Consider the following 22,008-nt stretch of genomic DNA (forward strand, 5'->3'; position numbering starts at 1 on the left):
GAAACACTTAAAGAAGGACATACTCTGAACACAGCATTTTAGGTCTGTTTTCAGTAACTCAGCTGTAACCTGACATCCCTTGTTTCCACATGCGGTAAGTTCAACCTCTTAGACAATCAGGCACACAAACCAGAAGGACTCTACTGCTGTCAGAACAATTCCATTCCTCTTTCTCTCAGAAAGCATCCAAGAAACTTTGACTTGATCAACTGATTGATGAATGAATGCAAGAATGATGTGATGAGGAACTGAAAGAAATGAAAAACAAATATTAGTAGATTTACAAAGAGTAAAAGCACTAAAGATGTGAGAAGAAAAGATGGAACATTGTTTTTCTTCTGAAGTAAGGAAAAACACAAAAGAGTTGAATCTAGAAGACAGAGTGAAGACAACTAAGTGGAATTCCTGACATGTACTTCCTACCAAGATCAGTCTGGATACAAAACCTATTTTTACATCCTTCTCTGAAACACAGTTTTCATTTGAAAACAGAAAAGAAGGTCAGTGCAACGAATGCATCCTTTGCTACAGTGAGCTCATACTGGGCTTCTAAAAGAAGGTTTCTTACTGGCTCTGTTCCAGTCAGATCTTCCTTGCAATCAGGATGTAGATTTTGATGCCCTAACCAGGATTCCTGCTTTTAATAGCTTCATTCCTCAAAGTATTCTTCCTTAGAGCAACTTTGGATTGCCAAAGCTTGGAAGAAAGCAGATTATTTATTTTTTATGGCAATTTTCCTGCTGCAAGTGCAACTAGGTGTAAAATTGCCACAGCAGCTCAGAGAATATTTAGCTGTTTATTAGCATTTTCTTCTTAGCCTTGAGTGCTGAAAATGTTCTCCTGTCATTCTTCCCGTCTGGATGTCACTCAGAGTCACTGTAGGATGTTCCTGTTGTTTCCCCCTTCCCTCCTCCCTACTCCTAAATGTGAACAGGTCCCTTTTCCACTAAAATCTGCTGATACTGCAGCATTACAGTACAAACTGCTCTTCTCCAGAGACTACTTAGTACAGCACTGATAGCTGAGAGTCAAAGTCAGGCTCAGCAACTCCTCCCTTGGGCTCAGACATGATGAACGCTGGGTTGGTGTCCTGGACACTGACTCAGACCAGTCTGCACATAGTGAGAAACAAACAAAACAAAAAAGTAATGATCCTGATCCCTGTAGTTAGGTTGGGCGTTTTCACCCCCTTCTTACAAATGTGTTTTCTTCTCTCTAGAAAGTGAGATCCATGGGCAAGGATTTCTCAAGGAAGCACCAGGTACCAACAGTGTGCAGCAACAGATTCTCTTTTCTGCAAGCATAAATGACTACGTGAATCAACATCTGTTTTAGCTGCTGTTGTGCTGACCCCCAGAGTGAAGGAAGCCTCTCACCTACCTGCTTGTCCATTAGCCTATTAAAAATTTGGGGGGTTTGATGCTGCTAAGTGGTTTTCCCTTTTTTTCCCTCCATCAGCATTGAAAATGGACTAGACAATTGTTTTTGTAGTAAGATATGTGGAACTTAAGGTTGACACAAATGTATGAAAGTCTGCTTTGACAAAGAAATAGAAGACATAAGCAGGACATATCCAACATTAAATGAAATAGGAAAAATGCAACACTGCCATCTCAAAGTCTAGTATGGCATGAAATCTCAGCAAGGAAGTGGCCATTAGGAATACAGTTACCTCACAAATAATAGGGAAGGTTTATAGAATCCTATCAATATACATGATGTCAGTATAAATGACTCCCAATTTATGAAACTATATTAGTTTCCATAGGTCTATCAAGATTTTATAACTTCTAGGTGTTGTTAAGTACAGTAACATAAGATAAACAGACTTTTACCTTTATAAACACTTCAAAAGCAAAGAGTAATTGCTCATTTGGACTCATAATAAATGGACTACTGTCTAATAACTGACTTTAGAACTGACCTAGTATTATCATATAGCAAAAATGTATTTGGAATATCTTGGAACAACTGGTCTACTGTGGGATGAATCTGACAGAGAAGGAAATGAGAACCTTTAGTCATAGGCTTGCCAAGCCTGGGAAGAGGGCTTTAAACTAAAGTTGCTGGGGAAGGGGATCCTTAATCTACCCCACTCCTACCAGTTGGATGCCAGTGCCAGTACCTGCTATGATCTCATTGGCATTACAGAGACATGGTGGGATAGCTCCTCACTGGTGTGTTGGAACAGAATGCCACAGGCTCTTCAGGAAGGCCAGGCAGGGGAGAGCAGGAGGGCATTTCACCAGGTACATCAATGCATCCACACTCCTACCAGTGGGGATGGATGAGGAGCTGACTAGGAGCTTATGGGTCAGGATTAAAGGGAGGACAGGCACAAGTGACATTATAGGGGGAGTCTCTCGTGGGCTGCCTGAGCAGGAAGCCCTTCTGCGGCCAGACAGGAGCAGCCTTGCAGCGACAAACCCTGATCCTCCTGGGGGACTTCAACCACTCTGATACCTGCTGGAGGGACAACACAGCAGGGCATAAGAAATCCCAGAGTTTCCTGGATCACACTGATGATAATTTCCTTCTCCAAGTGACAGAGAAGCCAGTGAGGAGAGGTGCCATGCTGGACCTTGTTCTCACCAACAAGGAGGAGCTGGTGGGGAATGTGAAGCTCAACGGCAGCCTTAGCTGCAGTGACCATGAGATGGTGGAATTCAAGATCCTTAGGGCAGTGAGGAGGGTGCACATCAAGCTCAGTACCCTGGAATTCAGGAGAGCAGACTCTGGTATGTCTGAGTGCTCACAGACTTCAGTTATAACTGTAAGAAATAACAACATGAAGTGACTATGTTTTTGAGCAATTCAAGTATAAAATTTTTATACATAAATATTCATCAAATGATGAGAAATGAACAAGTTAAAAAATTATCCTGTAAGAAGACAACTCATTAATAGAACAAAGGGTCAGAGCATCAAATCAGCTCCGACAAACAAATAAATATTTTATTTTTGTTCCACTTTTTTTTTTACAGTTGATTAATTATTTCAAAGAGAAGAACACTCTCGGTTCAAACAGGAACCTCCTGTCTCTCTTTGAAGCCTCAGCATTACACTGAGGCTATCACGCAGCTCAAAAATCAAATTAAATCAAAATCTTCTGAGCATTGCCTACAGCAGAAAGTCACCTGGTGAGGGACTTGAGCACCCAAAAAATGGAATCATCAATGAAGAAGCAGAAAGAAAGGGAAAAATCTTCGTATCCTCCCCCCAGTAAGAGATGAAAGTGTTATCTGGTGTAACTAATCTGGGAGCACTGAAATAGCAGATGCTTCTCCATTTGAAGGTGGAGAATCATTGGCAAGGTTTGCACATGCAGACACATATGGAAGAGCAAGAAACTGTACAGATAACAACTGAATGGCACGGACAGAGCTTTTCTAGAAAGCTTGGATGAAACCCATATATCTAGTACCAAGTTCTTGCATTGCTGCTCATTTCCACAAACTCATCCAGAAATTCAATATACAAGAGTAAAACAAGCTTTGTAAAGGAAGAACAAAACCAAAATAATTATCACCTGTTTCTGCCTTCTTTTGCAGGAGACAAACTCTAAATAAAAGTGATTCAGACCAAAAGCAGCCTAACCCTTTCTTTCAAAAGAACACAATCCCCTCAGGATTTGACTAGATATAATTTTGTTCTAATTTCTTTTCCATTTCCTTTCATGACCTCAGTCAGTGCTTCAGGATAGCTCCCTCTCCCCCTTTTTTTAAATTGAATTGAGGGTCTGATTAAAACATATATAGTTCAAATGTTATACAAAATGGTGCTGCTTTTGCTGCATGCCCAAGATAAAAGAATATGGAAGATACAGAACTTTAAATAAAACTCCAGGAGGAAACTGCTATTATTTGCATTTATATATTTAATCCTATCAATATGTCCAAAAGCCTTTCCTCCTTATATATCGATTTTCAGTAGAATTGGGTAATTTACAGTAAGACATTTATATGCCTTTTTCCAGTGAACTAATTTGCTAAAATAGTCACAAATGAATTCCATAAAGAGAGGAGGAGAGTCAAAGCAATTTAAATGTTCAAATGAGCATCTGTGAAGGCACTTGTAGTATTTACTTGGATTTACTTTCATCTTTCCAAAAGTGGCCTGATTCCACCAAAAGGGGAGGGTAGTGAAGAGGAAGGGAGAGAATGCAATAAAAGTACATGCAAGATCACTCCAAAACTAGGATTCATCCCAAACTGTAATGTATTTTCAGGTGAGCTGTACAGTGAAAGAAAGCTTTAGCATTTCTACAGAAGGTGACCTTTGCTCAACCAACTGATTTCAGGGCATCACAGTCCTTGATTTCAAGCACACACATGCCCATGGCACATGCACCCTGACCATTTTTTCCCAGAAAATCCCTATTTGACCTGCACTGCCCACTTAGCCAACCTGACAACTCCCAGCTAGCACCCCCTTGTTCATCAGCCCCTTTGCATCACCCTGCCTCATGCTGCCACCATTTCTCTACCGTTGTCCTGGCCCAGATGCAAAGCATCATTGCTATTTTGCACCACAAGTAGTTAAGATGTCTTTAAAAGCAGTGGGAAACTTTCAGGAGATGAAGCAGGGCAGCCCAGAAAACTCCACACCCAGCTGGAACCACCCACACATAATGTGTTCTGGGAAGCTGATGTCCTGCAGGAAAAGTAGCTTGCCACTGGTTTGGTGAGTTTCTGCAGTGTCCCACAGCCTCTGTGCCATGAGCATCCAGGAGCTGTGAGCACACCCTCCAGCTCAAACAAGGTAAGGGACTGGGAACAAAAAGGGAATGCAGAGTGCAGGACTTAAGTTGGGCAGCACTAGGACAGACACACGACTTTTCCTGTTATACATCTGCCAGTGCAGCCACAGGCGGACAAATGGAAAAATCAACTCACCCCAGCCAATGCAGAGATAAAGGCGGAAAATCCTCTGCTCAGAGAAGACCGAAAGTACCAGCAGTGTGTACAGGTACATGCCTTCCACCAGCAGCCAGTAGTAGTTTGCAGCCACACAATACTGCATCATCACAAACACCAAACGGCAGCTGAGTGATTCCTGTGATGGAACAAAGCACAGCCCAAATTAATGCAACAGAGACTGAGAATCAAAATATATTAACCCAAAAGACTGGTTCTCTTTCCTACTCTTGCTGCTCAAAAAAAAGCTTGCTAAACTAATCATGTATTTTATTACTGAAGGGGCAGAAGCCGGTACTAGGTGCTATACACAGCAGACAGATGCTTTCAACAGCATTACTCCTTTAAAAAAAATAAGTACATGTTCTGTATTTTCTCCTCAATAAGCAATGGATTATATTTTGAAAAGCACAAATACAGATGAAAGAACAAGTGAAAGGTGCTCGGTCAACCACAGTCAGTGAATCTTTCCCTTTCCTTGATACTCTATTCTGCAGCTGAGCATTTCTCTATTAAAAAGAAAAGAGTAGATGCCATAGGGTTGACTATTTGCCAAAGCAAAGGATATTTTCATAGAACAGCAATGTTGCCCAGTGCACCCCATTTAAGTGCAAATTCTCTCATTGCTGATAAATTACAGAGGTGATCAGCAGGGCTTTAGATAAGTATGAAAACCAATTACCTAATTAATATATCCATCAGACCTGATGAAACCACTTTGAGTAAACCGTGTGTAAAATCATAAAGTCTATGCTTTTTGGAAAGAAGAAATGACTGACAATCCAATACAAATATTTCCAAACCATTTGTGTTTTACAATGCTATCTTCTGGCAACCGATACATTGCAGAGGAGAAAAAAAAAAAAATCAACCATCATATGAGATTGACTAAGTCGTTTTAGCACTTCTGCCTTAGGCAGTGTCAGAAAAGGATGGTACTAAGGATGCATCAGGAGAGTTTCCCTTTACAGCTCCAACCCTGTACTGCAGCAGTAAATGCCATACCCATGTTTTAGAATTACAAGGGCTATACAGATAATAAAGCTACCTTTCTTCGAGGATTCAAGTGCATTTTGCATTCCAAATCCAAATGGGGAAGGGCACACTTTCATCATATTTACAAAAGAGTTGTATATCCTCTCTCATCAATTAGAAGTATTAATTAGCCTGTTCCTCTAAAGCTTTTCCAAACGCTTTCAAATTCACATTTTAATCAGATGCTTCCTTTTTTTCCTGTCACCAAGAGATTATATAGAGATGAACAAGAACAACCAACTTATCTGGTCATTAGACCAGATGGACAGTTCTATCACAAGAAGGTGCTGGCTTAGGAAAATAAATGCCCTCTTGTCATTGCTAGAAAGAAATGAAACTTCAGCACAGAAAGAAGATACAGGCATTGGTGTATGTATATATATAGATATGTGTACATATATATATATATATATTTTCTTGTTCCTCTGTCTAGTGGGGGCAAACTTCCCACAGTTAGAGAAACATGTCATGCCATCAGCTGAAGAATTAAGTTCATGACCTGCTGTCATGCAAACACACCACAGTGATGACTCCAATATCCTGAGAAAGGCCACAGTGTCTGCCCTTACCTGGAAGGCTATAAGTCCTTCCCACTGGTACTCTTGTGTGGCTGTGCTGTACATCCACTTCACCACTGAATCTTTAATAAAAACAGATATAGCCCGGAGGATAAAAGAGGTGAAGAGGTTCAGGTGAATGTAATTCCTCGTGCAATGCAGATGTCTGTAAAAATAAAAATCTAGTCATGATCCACTACCTACATAAAAGATGCAACATCACACACAGGACTGAGAAAGGAACAACAGGCCCTGTAGGAAATCAGGAGGCACCAGAGGAAAACCCCATAACTTGAGAATGGCTGTAGGGATTTCAAACTGTCTTTGGGAGGAAAATACTATCAAGGAAAACACATTCAAAACTTCAGCCCACAGAGCCAATGTTTGGGGAAAGGAAGAAGATAGGTGTGTTAAGAAAAAAATATTTCAAAAGCTTATAAAATGTAAAAATAAAGTCATTTTCAGAAGACTTATCTGAAAGGACTAAAAAAGTCAAGTTCTGCATAATGCTGAAGCTAATTGCTTCGAATTGACCCCAATGTCACTGCACAAGTTTACCTTGGCAAAGCTCAGGGCTGGTGTGCAGTGCAGCTTCTGGCTGTGCTCAAACCCGCAATGAAAAAACATCACCTGCAAATTACCCCTTGACAACAAGAGAAAAATCTGTATTCAAATTGCCTCCTGGGAGAATCGAACATACTTTCTGTAGAAGTAAAAGGAACAGATTTTTCACCTCTGCATTAAGAATTGAAAACAAAAAAACCAAAGAAAAAATCCTCTTGAACTTCAGCAGCCAACTGCAAAGACAATAAAATTGCTACTTCTCAAAAAAAGCATGTTAAGGGATAGCAAAAGTAACTGCAGTCATGTAAATGGCATCCAGTTGCAGAGTGCTGCCAGTATTTTACCAGCCTTATTCACAAACATTTTTCTTCCAGCTCTGCAAGGGTACACACTTTACTTCAAAGGAAGTTACTTTGGGTATGACTTTTAAGATGCTAAAAGATAGATGTAACACACGGTAATCAGCAATTATTCCAATAAAAGTTTCAGTGAACGTACACTTTAAATGTCTGGTTTTTACAGCTCTATAAATTTTGGGAGAAAAATTGACTTGGTCTGAAAGTTAGAGGTTTGCACTAAAGAACAACTTGTTTTTCATAGGTCAGATAGAATTTTTTGTAGTTTTTTGGGACTTCTAAGTCACAATTTATTTCAAAACTTACCTATTATTAATATTTATTTTCCTTAAACTCAAAATTCATTTGCTGCTACCCTTCAGAACTGCTACACATTTCAATCTGATTGAAAAAGTTATGTAAATTAGGCAATTGAAGAAAATAGGTTGCAAGTAGTTACTGAGTATTTTTGCTACAGGCAATGCAAGTTATTCAAATTGTTTGAGTCATGAAGTTATGGGCCTAATTCAGCTTCCACCACTGAAATTACAGATTTTCCTTCCATTTCTTCTGGAGGATGCAAAATAGGACTCTAGAGAGAAACTGTTTCCTCTGCTGTATCATCTTTAAAGACAAATAGAAAGGTTATTCTGCAGTCTAAGAACTTAAAGAGGCCCATCAGATTTGCATGCCATTGAACTAGATTTTGATCCCCATTTGTTGAGGCTGAGCAGCTCTGGGGAGAAGAGCAGAGATTCCAGCCAGAATCCAGAAACTGCATTTCACATAGGGGTAGGTCTCGTATTTCATGCAATCCAGGACCAAGTTGCCTCCTGATAAACAACTTAGACAGGAGAACACAAAATGGATTGATGGCATAGTTTTAACAAGACTCTTGGTACCTCTAACACAACCCTGGAACCTCATTTTCAAAATGAGAAGCACACACTTGCGTTCACTTCTCCAGTCCCTGCTTCACAGCTGAAGCAAAAAATGCTGAAGCATCACCCCACAAAAGTCAGGGCATCCAAATTCCCTCTCTCCTACCAGCCCTTGGTGACAAACTTGCTCTTTGTTCCCTGCCAGAAAACATCCTTTCTTCCTTCATTCAAAAAGTATATCGTTGTGCTCTGTGACCCTGGGCTGCTAAGATTACTCAAGAAGTGTCATTGATGGGTGAAATGAGGAGAAAACAGTTATCCTGGGAGACATTTGGAGACTTCAAGACCATCTGGTGTTTTTTCAGAAAGGTCCCAAAGTAGCACAGGTACAACACATACAAATCATAATTATCACATGGCATTCACAGAGGGTGAGCATGTCTCTGGATTTCTGCAGTCATTTTAAAACTTCCTTGATATTTCCCACCTATGCTTCTAATACAGTTCTAATACAGGGATAATACAGTGCTAAAACGTATGGTACACTATCAGAAGGCTTGCATCATTTTAGTTTTGGAAATTGGAAGTTAAAAGGCATGACTGACCTTTTTAAATGCATAAGGGAAGAAAGGAAAGGGACTGCCTTCCTGAAAGTGTAGCACAGGCACCAGAGCAAATGATCAACTGGTAATGATAATTCTTCAGTCAGGGAAGGAAGTTTCTGAAGGATCAGAGCACTTAAAGGTCCTGACTTGATTTCAAATAAGAGTACCAGGAGATGGAAGACTACACTCTTTTAGGAGGCAGCCTCATCAGTACGTAAGAGGGATGGGACCTGGCTGTAGAGAGAAGCAAGGAGCAGGACTTCGTAGCAGAGGGACGTCCTTCCCACAACAGAACAGGATCTCATCTTTGTGTTTTCTAAGTATCAGCCTCCTGTGTTCAGCACTCCCAAACTGAAGGAAAATCTGGCTGGAATCACAACATGTCTTGCATTTACAGAGTAAAAAATAAAGACCCCTATTAGAATCCAAAGTTGTGTTTTGGTCTGGTTGGGGCTTTTTTATTTATTTTTTTAACCAAACACACACAGTGTATTTTTGGCATGTGAAACCAAGAGCATCTAAATTTTCAAATGCTCCATTGCATTTGTTGGTACATACCAGGATGAACTCAGTATGTCACTCTGGCCAGCTGACAGCAATTTATTTCACATAAATGTTTCAAGTTTCAAATTAGACTCTCTTCCATATTGTGAAAGAAATAAGAATTTCTGAAAGTTCTCCAAAAATGAAAATTGTGTCAAAAATCCATTTCTGCACACCTTGCATGTGAGGGCTGGGATAAAGGCCAGACTGAGATTTATGCTCTGTGTAACTCCAAGCAAGGCAAGGTGAAAATTTTTCTCCTAAATATCCTTGCCCTTCTCAGACTTGTGCCTCATCTGCAAGGTGACACCATGGAGGAACGCTTGCATCTCTCTTTTACCACCTCTCCCAGTGGAAATTTCATTGAAATAAAAGCTAGCCTAACAAAATATTCCAACTAATAAAAAGTACCTGTTCCACATGTTCAATATGGGTAACTGCAAAAATTTGGCCATTTTACTTGCATTTTGAGAAGGAATTATTTTAGGAAGGAACACAGAAGTGACAAGAGATAGAGAAATAATGAGGTGATGAAAGGAGGGAAAAAAAACCCCAAAAGTTTCTGTCAAAGTCTGATATTGTCATATAGAAAAACATAAAACCTTTACTCCACTCTCTTCAAAGCTTCACCAGTTACCTGAATCCAAGAAGAATGGCAGTTGCTATTACAAGGGCAGAGAAGGAAAGAGCATATCCAATGGTGTATATGATGGACAAATTCAGGAGCTGTTCTTCTGGTGCATCCTGAGAGCATAGAAAGAAGAAAAGAAAAACAAAAATGTGGAGGGGGAAAAGAGAGAGCTCATGGCCTTCAGTTCTTTTCTCCCAGCTACTTTCTAACTTTCTTAATGACAACCAGAAATCATTCTCCTACTTTCAAGTTTAAATGCACCTATCAAATCAGTCTTCCACTTTCCATATGCTCTAAAGAAATAAAAACTTAATCTTAATTCCTCAGCTGCTCCCAGGTGTTCGCTCAAATAGTTGAGTTTTGCAGCCTAGCTAGAAAAATAGATAATCTGACATTATTTCATAATAAAGTTGGAGAGATATGAATTATCACACAAGCAAGTCTTAAAACAGATGGCAGGAAGCAAAGACACAACTCAGACCTGCAGTAAAAACAGCAGACCTAACCTTTTCAGACTCGAGCACTTCAAGCAAGTCTCCTTACTGCGGTAATGAGGGGAGTGCTCACGTATACTTAGAAGTGCAACAAGCCAGGTCCTATTTGATGATGTGGAGGCAAAGCATGCCTTGCATACACACAGCTAAACCCTCTTCTGCCCCTCAAATAATCTGTCTTCTGCCTCAACTATGCAACCTCCTGGGAACAAATCACAGCTCAACAGCATCTCATGACCTGGGTATTGCAGCACTGCTTGAGAGGGAGCGACCTGGTGCAGACCAGAGCAGTGGGGGCTCTTGTCAGATTCACTAAAACATGACTACTGAGATCCTTGCCTGAAAATTCTGGCCAAAATCCTTATAGAGAAGAGAATTACTTGAAAAGGTACAGGCAGCTCTGAATAATAACACACCCTTACTGCTCACGCTCCGAGGCACATTCATATTCACTGTTCTAGTTAATCTCTAAGCATGTATCTTTGTCTAAGATTTTATTTCCCTTCTTCAAGCTGCTAACTCTGCAATTGACTTCTGAGACCTGTGCTGTACAAAGGAACACATTCCTTGTACTTCATAAATTAGATACAGTTATTGAGATGTACTTTGCACAGCCAGGAGGACTTAAGGTGAACATACAGGCTGTACCTCAGAGATTTGCTAGGATAATGCTTTAAAGGGAATGCTATGAAAGCTGCCTTATGAAAAGGAAAATCTCTTCAGTATCAAAGCTTAGGCAAACTACTAAAACCTGACAATTTAAAACATGTACACAGATGAAAATGACATCATACACCTAAATTTTTAAAGATTCGCTACCAAACACTTTGGAATTTTAATTACATTTGTAATAGAACACATGACAAACTTATAAAAACAACTTATTGTTCTCACATGCCAGATGCATAAGCCAAAGTCACTATGGGGCTCTATATACATTAGCTGGAAAACCAAACAGGGCTGTTCACATTTCAGGGAGTGACACCATGTACACAGGGTTTCAGAAACCAGATCAGTTCATGTAAAAGTGGAGGCAGGTGCCAAAGGAACAAGTGTTACCATTAGGTATCTCACTCCTTGGCATGTCCCAACTCAGCTCTGGAAGAAATCATAATGGCCAGCAAGGATAAGTCAAACGACCAGGCTTACACATGGCATTAACACACTGTGCTCTGCTGGTATAGCACAGAACACAAAAGGGACAAGGAATACAGCTTTAAGTCAAAGGAAAAGGCTAAAATTCAAGTATTTGGAGAAAAATATCTTTTCCAATCTCCTCCTAGTCTGCAGCCATTTATTCCTTCTGAAGAATGAGGCACTGAGCAATGGGAACTACAGAGGGCATAGATCCTGCAGCTCTTGGGACTTTCATAAACTTGAACTGTTTTATCTAGGTAATGCACTAGTTCCCAGTACCCCAGGATAGAGAGAGTGCACTCAATTTCTGTAAGGAAAAGCATCGCCCTTGGAGGTTCACAGTAGTAGTGGTATCACGTGTCATGGGAACGCACACAGTGCAGCGGCTGACGCCAATGGCTGTCAAAAATCCTCTGAAAATCCCTATGCTCTCCTTCATTTGGTGCCAGGCATCTCAGCTCCCTGCAGAGTAAAAAGCACAAGGGCAAGAAAATAACACTGACAAGCCTAATTCCATTACCCACGGAAAATGAAGGTATAAAGACAAAAAAAAGCCAAAGAAAAAAAAAAGGCAGGGATTGCCCCATGCCCAAAGGTGAAAAAGCAAATATCCTTCAGTTCAGTTCATCTTAATCACCTTAATAGCTGCTAACAAGACAGAGAGAGCAAATGGTCACTATTATAATGATGTGACAATGGAAAAAAGGCAAAGGAATAACATTAGGTCACTCCTGCAGTTGAGCTCCTTGCTCTGCACTGCAGCTGGGATGACCTGAGTCACTTCTCTTGGCTCTCACGTACATTTAAATGTGCTCTTGTCTACCCTCCATGTTCCCTTTGTTGAAGGGGAGAGACCTGATGTCCCTTACCATTAGGCACACTGAGGTGAGTCAGTGAGGATTACTTTGACAGGACAAAAATCCATGGGCATCAACAATTATTTTTTTTTCCTCTCTTCTGCTTTGCCCTAAGCAACAGCTGCAAGATGGGAGGAAAACGGGAAAAACACTTACCTGGTCAGAGGGCTCACACTCAGACAGGTTTCTCCAGGGCAAGGTCGAATTCTCCTTCAGCAGCCAGGTCCCCTCCAAGGTGCAGAAGCGGTACACCTGCCCATGCAGCACTGCCAGGAGCAAAATGAGACACAGGGTCAGCAGGAGGAAAGCCTGCTCAACCAAGGGGCAAGGCTCACAGAGTGGTCTGCATCTCCATGCAACGCTCCTTCCTCACCCATCGCTCTCCTGGCTGGAGGGGGAACCAGCAGCATGGCAGGGCAAGTGCTGCACCGGCTCCCTGACTGCCCCCAACATTCTGCTGCTTGTCCTCAGGGCCCCAGAGCAGCTACCAAGGCATCAGGTGGCTCCAGGACATGCTCCAGGACAGTCACTGACCATTCCACAGTAACAAGAGACTGAAATAATTGCTGCTATCCTTGTGTGGATTTTGTAACGTGCATAAACTCCAGCTCGGTGAAATACTAGATTTTGAGACACGCAAATTCTGGGAACGTTAAGCTTCAGTGATAGATTTTACATAGAAAAGAAGCTGCACAAAGACTAAACACACCTTTTCTTTTCTGAAAGCATGCAGATCCAGAGAAACCTCAGAACAGGAATGCTAACACAAGCTTCCCAAAATGTAATTTCTTACACAAACATCTGTGCTACAAAACAAAGCCATAAATCTTTTCCTAAACTACCCATGTACTCTTTCTATTCCTTCTGTCTACATGTTTGAATAACAAAATCAGCAATAAATTAACTGGAGCAGTTAGCTACTTGATCTTGTAAAAGCAAGTACATTGAAATGGTCCATAGTAAAATCACATCAGACTGAAGCACCAAAACAAAAAATGCAAAGGGAAAGGAGCACTCAGTCCACGTACGAAAAGAAACTCCCTCTCTAGTGCCTGGAGTTCTGGGGAAATCTAACAACTTAGTTGTGTACACAAGCAACCTGCAAGTGTCCTTGTAGTACAGTAACAGTGTGAGCTGCTTTGCAAAGGAAGTTTCTAACTAATCACATTTTTGAGCCAGTAAACTGACCTATTTTATATAATGAAGCTACCCCTCAAAAAGCAATGCTGGGTCAATCCCTCAGCCAGGGCTAGCCTCTACCCAGGCAATGTTTGGAAAAACACACTTACACAAATATTCTGAGGTATAAGAAGCTAAGTTAACCTTGCCTGCTGCAACTTCCTCCTGTTGTCAGCCCCCTTATTACTGCAAACTAGAACTCATCAGAATTTGGCATTTCTGTTCAGTGGGAAAATTTTAAAACTTATTTGAAATTCTAACATCCCAGTAGGTTATTTACACATTAGTTGACAACTGCTAATCTGTTTGATAATTGCCAGCAGCAGACAACTAGTAGGTTCTCCAAGTGATGAATGACTTAATAAAACAATACAGACATTAATATTCTAATGAGACATTTTTAATGAGTATGCTAAATGGTAACTGATAATGGCTCTGGTAGGCACAGCCTATTTGCTTTTGTAATTGTTATCCTGAATATACCAGTAAGACATAATACAAAGATGATATAAAAATTAAGTTATGCTTGGTGGAGGTTTTTTCTTACTATTAAGGGTATCTGTTTACATATGTTCACACGAAAACAGAAGGAGAGGTTAGGTACAGCACCTGCAACACATACATTCACAGCCACTAACTGTACCCACTCTCCTGGTGACGCCACCAGTGACAACCACTTCCTTAGGTCAGGGTATTGCTATGATATTGCTCAAGGGTAATACAGCTTATTTAGGAACACCAGGAATAAAAGAAAGACTAGGGAAAACGTGGGTCCTCTCAGGAAGGATAGGGGAGACCTGGCTGCACAGGACACTGAGAAGGCTGTGAGGTACTCAATGGCTTTTTTGCTTCAGCCTGGAGAAGAAAAGGCTCCAGGGACACCCTGCAGCAGCCTCCCAGTACCTGAAGGGGCTACAAGAGAGCTGGAGAGGGACTTTCCACAAGGGCGTGTAGTGAAAGGACAAGGGGGAATGGCCTTAAGCTCAAGGAATGCAGATTTAGATTAGAAATTCTGTACTATAAAGGTGGTGAGGCACTGCAACAGGTTATGCTGAGAGGCTGAGGACACGACATCCTTGGAAGAGCTCAGGACCAGGCTGGATGGGACTTTGAGCAGCCTGGCCTAGGGGAAGATGTCCCAGCCCAGGGCAAGGTGGCTGGAACTAGATGATATTTAAGGTCCCTCCCAACCCAACCATTCCATGATTCCATGACAATATTAAGGCTCTCACACCTGATGGAGAGCAGCATGTAGGAAAACATCATTTTTCCTCCATCCCCCTCTCAGGATTAGTGGTCACAATTTGAAGTAAGGCATTCAAAACACCTATGCAAAAGCAGCCCTAGGAATCGGGAATCAGTAAATATTCCATATTTGGAGCCAATGAACTTGAAATCCAGGAGGTTTAAAGTCCAGAGGGTCATAAGACTAGGAAATTCAGTCTGACTGCCATTAGATGAGCTATAACCAAGTATTATAAGATGAAGTTATTATGACGAATAATCTCAGAAAACAAGAAATTTGACTATATTCCTGAATTAAAAAAAAAAAGAAAGACCTGCTAAAGGAGAATTAATTAAAAAACAAGCAAGCAAAAAATCCCCAAACCCCAACATTATTTCACATCTTCTGAAACTCTTTGTGAATTCCCCTCCTCTGCCAGTATTTCTTAGTGGCAAGGTCTAATTGGGATGAATGCTTAGCTTCAGTATATTTATTTTCTCTCCCAATCATCATGACACATTTTAATTTTCTTTTTATTGATAACACTTTTTAAATAATGAGGAAAACCTATTGTATGCTGAAGTCTGGCATATATTAGAGAATTGAAAGGTTTACTGTAAATGAAACATGGAATTTGCTATCAGACAGAAAAACAAGGCAATTCATTTAGATATGAAGGAAAAATAATGTAATGCTATTACACTAGACAGGAATATTCCTGCCACATCTATGAGTCACAAGCACTCAAACTGGATGGCTCTTACAGACTTCTAGGTAGTCACATGCCAGCTGTGTCAGGTTGTCATAGCCTCACTGACTGCCAAAATAGTGGTGATCAGTACAGGACTCAGAGGCAACTGAAGACCAGCTGGGCTATCTGTACCCAGGAAGAGCCTTAAAATGTAAAAGAATAATCAAACAAGTTCCAAATAGATGAAACTGCACATCACAATGTGAGAGCATAAACACCTGGTTCTGTGGAATAACTTATTAACCAAAATGCTTAAGAGGTAGAAAATGTTAAAAAAAAGAAAACTTCCACTTTGAGGCACCATTGAGATTCTGGTTGATACACGAAACAATGCTCATGAAAGAGCTGAGAGATTACAGAAAGCAGGACATGAAAATAACACAGGGGTTGATGCATTGCAGGCAGCTGGTTACTCTCAGAAATGTGGAAACAAGTCTCACTGTTGTGGAAGTGGATTGCTTTCAGTAATGTGTCAGACTCCCCATTACCCAACACAGCATCAACTCTGTGGAGCTGCAAAGGGCTCAGAAATGGATGAACACCACACACATGAGACCCTTCATGCCCTGCAGCTGGGCCCATCCAGCAGCAGCACCATGCAGGACCCAGGGGTGCGGATACCTTTGAGCGCTGTGTGATCCGTCACAGAAGCTGCCCAGAGGAGATGCCAAGAGCCACAGTGCCAAGAGCCCAGACTTCACACAGCATGACCACGGTAAGGTGTGCCTTTGAAACAGAACCCTCCCAAACTGCATCAACCTGCAGTCATTCCTACTTTCTCCATCTCCTCGAAGCAGCAGGCAAACAGCCTCCATCCACTCATCCTCTGGGCAACAGGCTCGGTCACAGGCAGCCACCTGCTGCTGCCCAAATACAGCCAAGGCTGTTAATGACTGATAGCTCAGGAGAGGTATCACCTGAACTCCATGCTCTTCCCCAGTCTTGCCTCACTAAAAGGGACGGAACACAGCTTCTACACCAGAAACTCTGCTCTGGTGTTTCTCCCAAATAACCCATAAAGCCCTGGAGACTTTAGATCATCTTTTCATTTACTAAATTCTCATCTGTGCTTGCTGAAAGCAGTTCCAACAAAGTTCAAGGAATCCACTAGCTTTTAATCAGGAATGTTTTGACTCAAGAATTGCAAGTGTCTCACCATTCTTACTGTTCAGAGTAAAGCATATGGTTTGCATTAAAGCTACCTAAAAATACGTTAAAACAACTTTTTCACATGTACATTTTATGACTCCCTCTCTGCACAGCTGGTCATGGCTTAAGATGGCAGAGGTTTTCAACCTTCTAAAACAGATAAAGGGATAGTATACGTACACACTCTGTCTTTGCTGAGGGCCTGGTCCAAAGCTCACCGTGAACCTCATTTCCTTCAACTTTCATGTGATGCCATTGCTGAAAAGAAATTCAGTTATTAATAGACACTGATGCAAACTAACTGTGACATGCTCGGAGGTGGCCTGTATGCCATGACAGAAAGAAGGCACCCACACAGCCTCCCCTGCAACTGCTGAGCAATTTCAGCTTCTTGCTTGCAGGTGGTTTACTCAGAGGCAATTCACATTTGTCCATGCCTGAATTCTGCAAAGTGACTCAGGCCCTCTTACCTTTAATGCAGTCAAAAACACCAAGCATACAATGATCAGCTTCAGTTCTAATGGACCAGAATGACGAAGAGTATTTTTTTGAAGGTTCGAGGTTGTTGTTGCCTCCTTGCTATCCTGCAATACCTTTTTCCTGTCCTGTTACATTTTCTGTTACCATATAGTCAATGCTTCAGATCATTCCACTATGTTCTAGAACTGGCTATCATCCTCTGCAAATAAACAAACAAATCCACACCCAGTGCACAGGGAATCTGATTTTATTTGCTTTTTAAGTTAAGTGCAAAAAGTTGCAAAACAGCAGCTCAATCGCACAAGTTTATTTGAACAGTGTCAATTAGAATTAAATGTTAAAACATGGACTGATGCCCAAAACTCAGTCTCTGTAAGCTGACAAAAGGTAGAGAGTCAGCACTGAAGCTAGTAACATCTATCCAGTGAACCTGTAAATCAAATCAAATTCCAGAAGAAGCTGAATACTTTTATGTAGGGAGAGCATGGGCAAAAAGCTCACAAACTCTTCCTTATTAGCCCCACTTTTACTAGAAATAAAAGCAAATTGAATGACTTCTCTGTTTGAAACAGGCAACCTCATCTGCATTTTACAACATCAGGGTGTCCAGGTCAGTGTGACATTACTCACCCAACTGTCCCTGAGGATAAACTGGAACATTATTCATTGTAAAAATAAATTACAGCATTTCCTAGCCAATCAATTCTATTCAGGCAGAGAGATGAGAGAATGAGAAGAACAAGAGACTGCAGTTTTGTCTGTCTGCTCTGTGTCACACATTACAGACCTCTCCTCTGTTAACATCCGTTCTCTACTTCCAGCAGGGGGATTGTTTTGGAAAAGGTAACAATCTTCTCCATAAAGCAGCGACTCTGCAGTATGAGAGCATCACAACAGCCCTCAAGGCAGACTGGCTTGTTCCTGAAATGAGCAACCTGGCCTTTGATGGGGATAACAATTTATCAGAAATTAGGAGGTTGCACCCTCATCAGCAGCTCTGTTCTGTCACTTGCTGTGACTTGGGCAATGCTCTCCTGAAAGGAATCACTCTTGGCTGTAAAAGCTGCTGCTAAGTCTCACTCAGCCCCAACCCTGGTGCTGCTTATTGCAAAGGCATCCTAAACCCAGGACTCATTCCTTGGAGCATGCAGCTAAAAACATGACACGAGGGAACAGCCTGATTCTGAAGCCTGCAGGGAGCTGGAAGAGCCCCAGCCTGCACCACTGTCCAAGAATCACATTTATCAAGGTGCTCCTTTGTGCTGGGCTTACCACCACATCATCTGAAATTATAGTACCTCAACAGGCAGTTTAACTACAGGTACCTTATTCAGTATTCTCTCCCACCATTCCTCTTCCCTCATAATGTATTAGTTATCTCAACTCCTCTGCTTTTGTAATAACAAAAAAACAAAACAAAACAAAAGCCTGTGCTTGCCTAGCTGGATCTTCCCTTGTACCATGTAAAGGTAGCTGTTAGGTGGGTGCAAACTCATGTCTGTCTCTTGGTAGGAGTGTGAATGCATTTACTTTTCTTTTTCCTCTTGTCACTCTTCTTCCTTGCAGTGTTTTGGGTTTTTTTTAACTGGAAAAGGCTGGGCAAATTCTTGGCTTTTTCAAGCTAGGAGCTAGTGATAGGGAACATTCACAATAGGGATGTTTGAGTCTGTTTCCCCACCTCTCACCCAAACAATATACACTACTGAAAATTATTCTCTTCCTGCAGCAAGAACATGAAGTGACCACTTGGCATGACCTTATGCAGACCTAACAGATACCTTCACATGGTGCAAGGGAAGATCCAGCTAAACACAGGCCATGCCACAGGCTGCACAGCCCCCCACCTGTCCCAGAAATCCTCAGTCCCTGCATCCTCTGCTGTGCTACCAAAAGCACAAAGTCACAGACACTGCAGATGGAGATGATGCTGTGTGGCATCACCCAAGGGATGTTGCCTGCATATATATAAATTCTTACTTAAAAACATTCCTTTTGAAATTACATTAACACAACAACACTGAAGATTCAAGAATTAGGAAGTGTTAAGCTAAAGCTACTTACATGAGTTTGAGTTCCACCCAGTAACATTGTTTCTACGTACACAGCCATACTTTTTTTTTCCCCAACAGAATCCATGGTTTTATTCAGGACACAGAATAGAGTGAGATAATTTAATGTGAAATTATTCATGCCAAGCCATTTTAAGCAGACTGAATAAAGTCTATATCAAATACAGCATCTTCTTATTTGTGTGGTCCATTCAAAGACCACCAACAATTCAGCTCCCCAATGAACACTAAAGGCTTTTATCTCATATGCATAAAGAGATGATCCAAAAAATAAGGACCATATTTTAGTAACATAATAAAGTCACATTTATACAAAAAGAAAATTATGCAGCCACAAAATTTGTTCTGAATGGGCATATTCAGTTCTCCTAGTGCAGAGATCATCCTTGCCAGCTCTGCAATATCTTGCCTCACTCAACACAAACTTCCTCAGTTAATGAGGCAATGATCCTGCAGAGAAGAGTCCCCTTTACTACACCTCACATGCAAATCCATTCTCATAGCAAAGGAATAAGGTCTGTGGAAAAAAAAATAATCTCAGAATATAGCTTCATAATTAAAAATTGCTTGCATAATGGTGGCCAATAAAGGTTATGCAAGCAAAGAAGACCGTGCCAAATCACAAAGTATTCCTTAAGTCACAAACTTATACACCACTGGGTATGAGTTAGTATCTCAAAAATTAAAAGAGCTTTCTGGAAAACAATATTGTTTTTAACAGAGCATTACCCTAAAAGGAGCTATACCCTCCAAGCCTTTAATTTGAGGAACTTGTATTAAGAAAAGGCTGCATTAACTACACTAGACCACACTGACACCTAACATAACTTTTTGAAATGAACTTAAAAAAAAATCATAAAAGTGCACGCATGCATGTGTGCATCAGGTTTAATAAAGAGTGTTTATGAACTATATAAAATATGTGAACTAATGCAATAAAAGAAGGCAGCTTATAAAAAACAAGTATTTATGATAATGGCACAGCTTTGTCAACATTTGGTAAGATACCAAAAACACCATTAAAAGTTTTGCTCAGAATAAATAGAAGTGGGTTGGAATAAATTTATTGCAACAACAAACGTGATCGGAAGTTTAATGCAAAATAAACTTCTAAAAATGGTGCTAAGAAAGAGGTTTTGTGATTTTAAGTTATTGGATCAGTTAATGTAATTAATAGAAGCCATTCTATTAGAGGATATTAAAATGATGCAAAAAAAATATGCAGTAAAAAGTTCTCTTAGAAGTCTGCAAACTAAGGTCTTCCCAGGGTAGACGAAGGGATCTATTTTACTATGTCTATATTCCAAGGCCTTAAAAAATCAAAAAACAACCCCAAAAACAAGCTAAAAGGAAAGGAAAAATACTAGACAAATCACTAGCATAATGCTTGCTGAGCTAAAGCAAGGGAAAAAAAAAACTTTGAGAAAAAACAACAGATAACTAGTATGTTACATATGCACAGCCAGGAGGAAGAGGGAAGTACACATGCAAATAAACACTGGTTGGTTGATGCAGCTTCTGAGCAAAACAAGAAGCTCCAGAACATGGAGGCTAAAACAAATGCCAGGCACTGCAAGCAAACTGCCAATCTTTGGCATCAGGGAAATTAGTGGTATTTGGTTATCTGCGAAAACAATGGTATAAAAAAACCACTGATTAAATAATGCTAAATTTATCATCTCTTGCAAGATATTTATAAAAACAATCCAAAAAATCCTAAACAACAGGAAGCTTTCAGCACAGACACCTGCTAAACAGATCATAAAAATTAACTCAAACTATCTGACTTCATTTAGTGCTAACTATAATTCCACAAGTATTAGCCACTATCTACAGAAAGTAAAGAATGTGGATACTTGAAAGCAGAACAAATAAAATTAAGCATCTCATGCATTTCGAAGACTGAAGACACATCATTCTTCTCTCTCCTAACTGCATTGCCCTCCTTGGTCCTCCTCTTCAGGTTAATTCCTTCAACCCTTCCTGCTGCTGCAATGTTTAGTTCTATGCTGCTTCTATGCTTATACCTTCCCACTGTTGACCCCCCCTTTCCCCTTCACCCCACACTTTCCTATTTCTCTCAGCTCCTACTCAGGCTTGCCGTTTTCCAAAACCACTGTATTTAAAACGGCAACCTAACTCCAGCCTCTCAAATCTCCTTTCTTGCCAGTTTATTCCTCAGCATTCCTCATCATCACTCAAAGCTCCTCCAGCTCCAGCCAAGCAGCGAAGAGGGGCAAAATCAACAAAGAACATCTGCTCTCAGATCTGGACCTCCTGCAGCCGACAAGGCCACAAGAAGCCCTGCTCAGCCCATGCACCAAAAGCACGTCTGGCCCCAAAAGTCATGTGCTTCAGGAGAAAGGAACATCGCTCCACAGTGATATGGCCTCTGCGGAATGTAGGTACAAACAAGCACTCATAAGGAATTCATCCCCACAAGTAGCAAGAGACATATCATCAGTACCACAGGAGCCACCACCTTTTCTGTCAATAGTGACCAGAGGCCACTAAAGATGCAGTTATGTCTGGATTTACTTTCCCTTTACAAAGTCAATCTTTACACCAATCTCAATGACTCTTACCCTCCAACCCAAAGC

The 22,008-nt window shown here is 40.9% G+C and overlaps 1 protein-coding gene across 1 annotated transcript in view; it reads right to left on the reverse strand.

The window, feature by feature from the left end:
* The window catches only part of GLP1R (glucagon like peptide 1 receptor), a 53,800-nt gene that overhangs the window by 20,369 nt on the left and 11,423 nt on the right, over window positions 1–22,008 (reverse strand). Inside the window, exons 4-7 of the mRNA XM_017742331.1 lie at window positions 12,712–12,821; window positions 10,074–10,180; window positions 6,521–6,674; window positions 4,896–5,055 (exon numbers count right to left, since the gene is read on the reverse strand). Coding sequence (XP_017597820.1) covers window positions 4,896–5,055; window positions 6,521–6,674; window positions 10,074–10,180; window positions 12,712–12,821 — 531 coding nt within the window. The remainder of the gene's footprint in view (window positions 1–4,895; window positions 5,056–6,520; window positions 6,675–10,073; window positions 10,181–12,711; window positions 12,822–22,008) is intronic.

This window comes from Corvus brachyrhynchos, unplaced genomic scaffold (assembly GCF_000691975.1).
Source record: "Corvus brachyrhynchos isolate BGI_N302 unplaced genomic scaffold, ASM69197v1 scaffold188, whole genome shotgun sequence".
NCBI classification, from domain to species: domain Eukaryota; kingdom Metazoa; phylum Chordata; class Aves; order Passeriformes; family Corvidae; genus Corvus; species Corvus brachyrhynchos.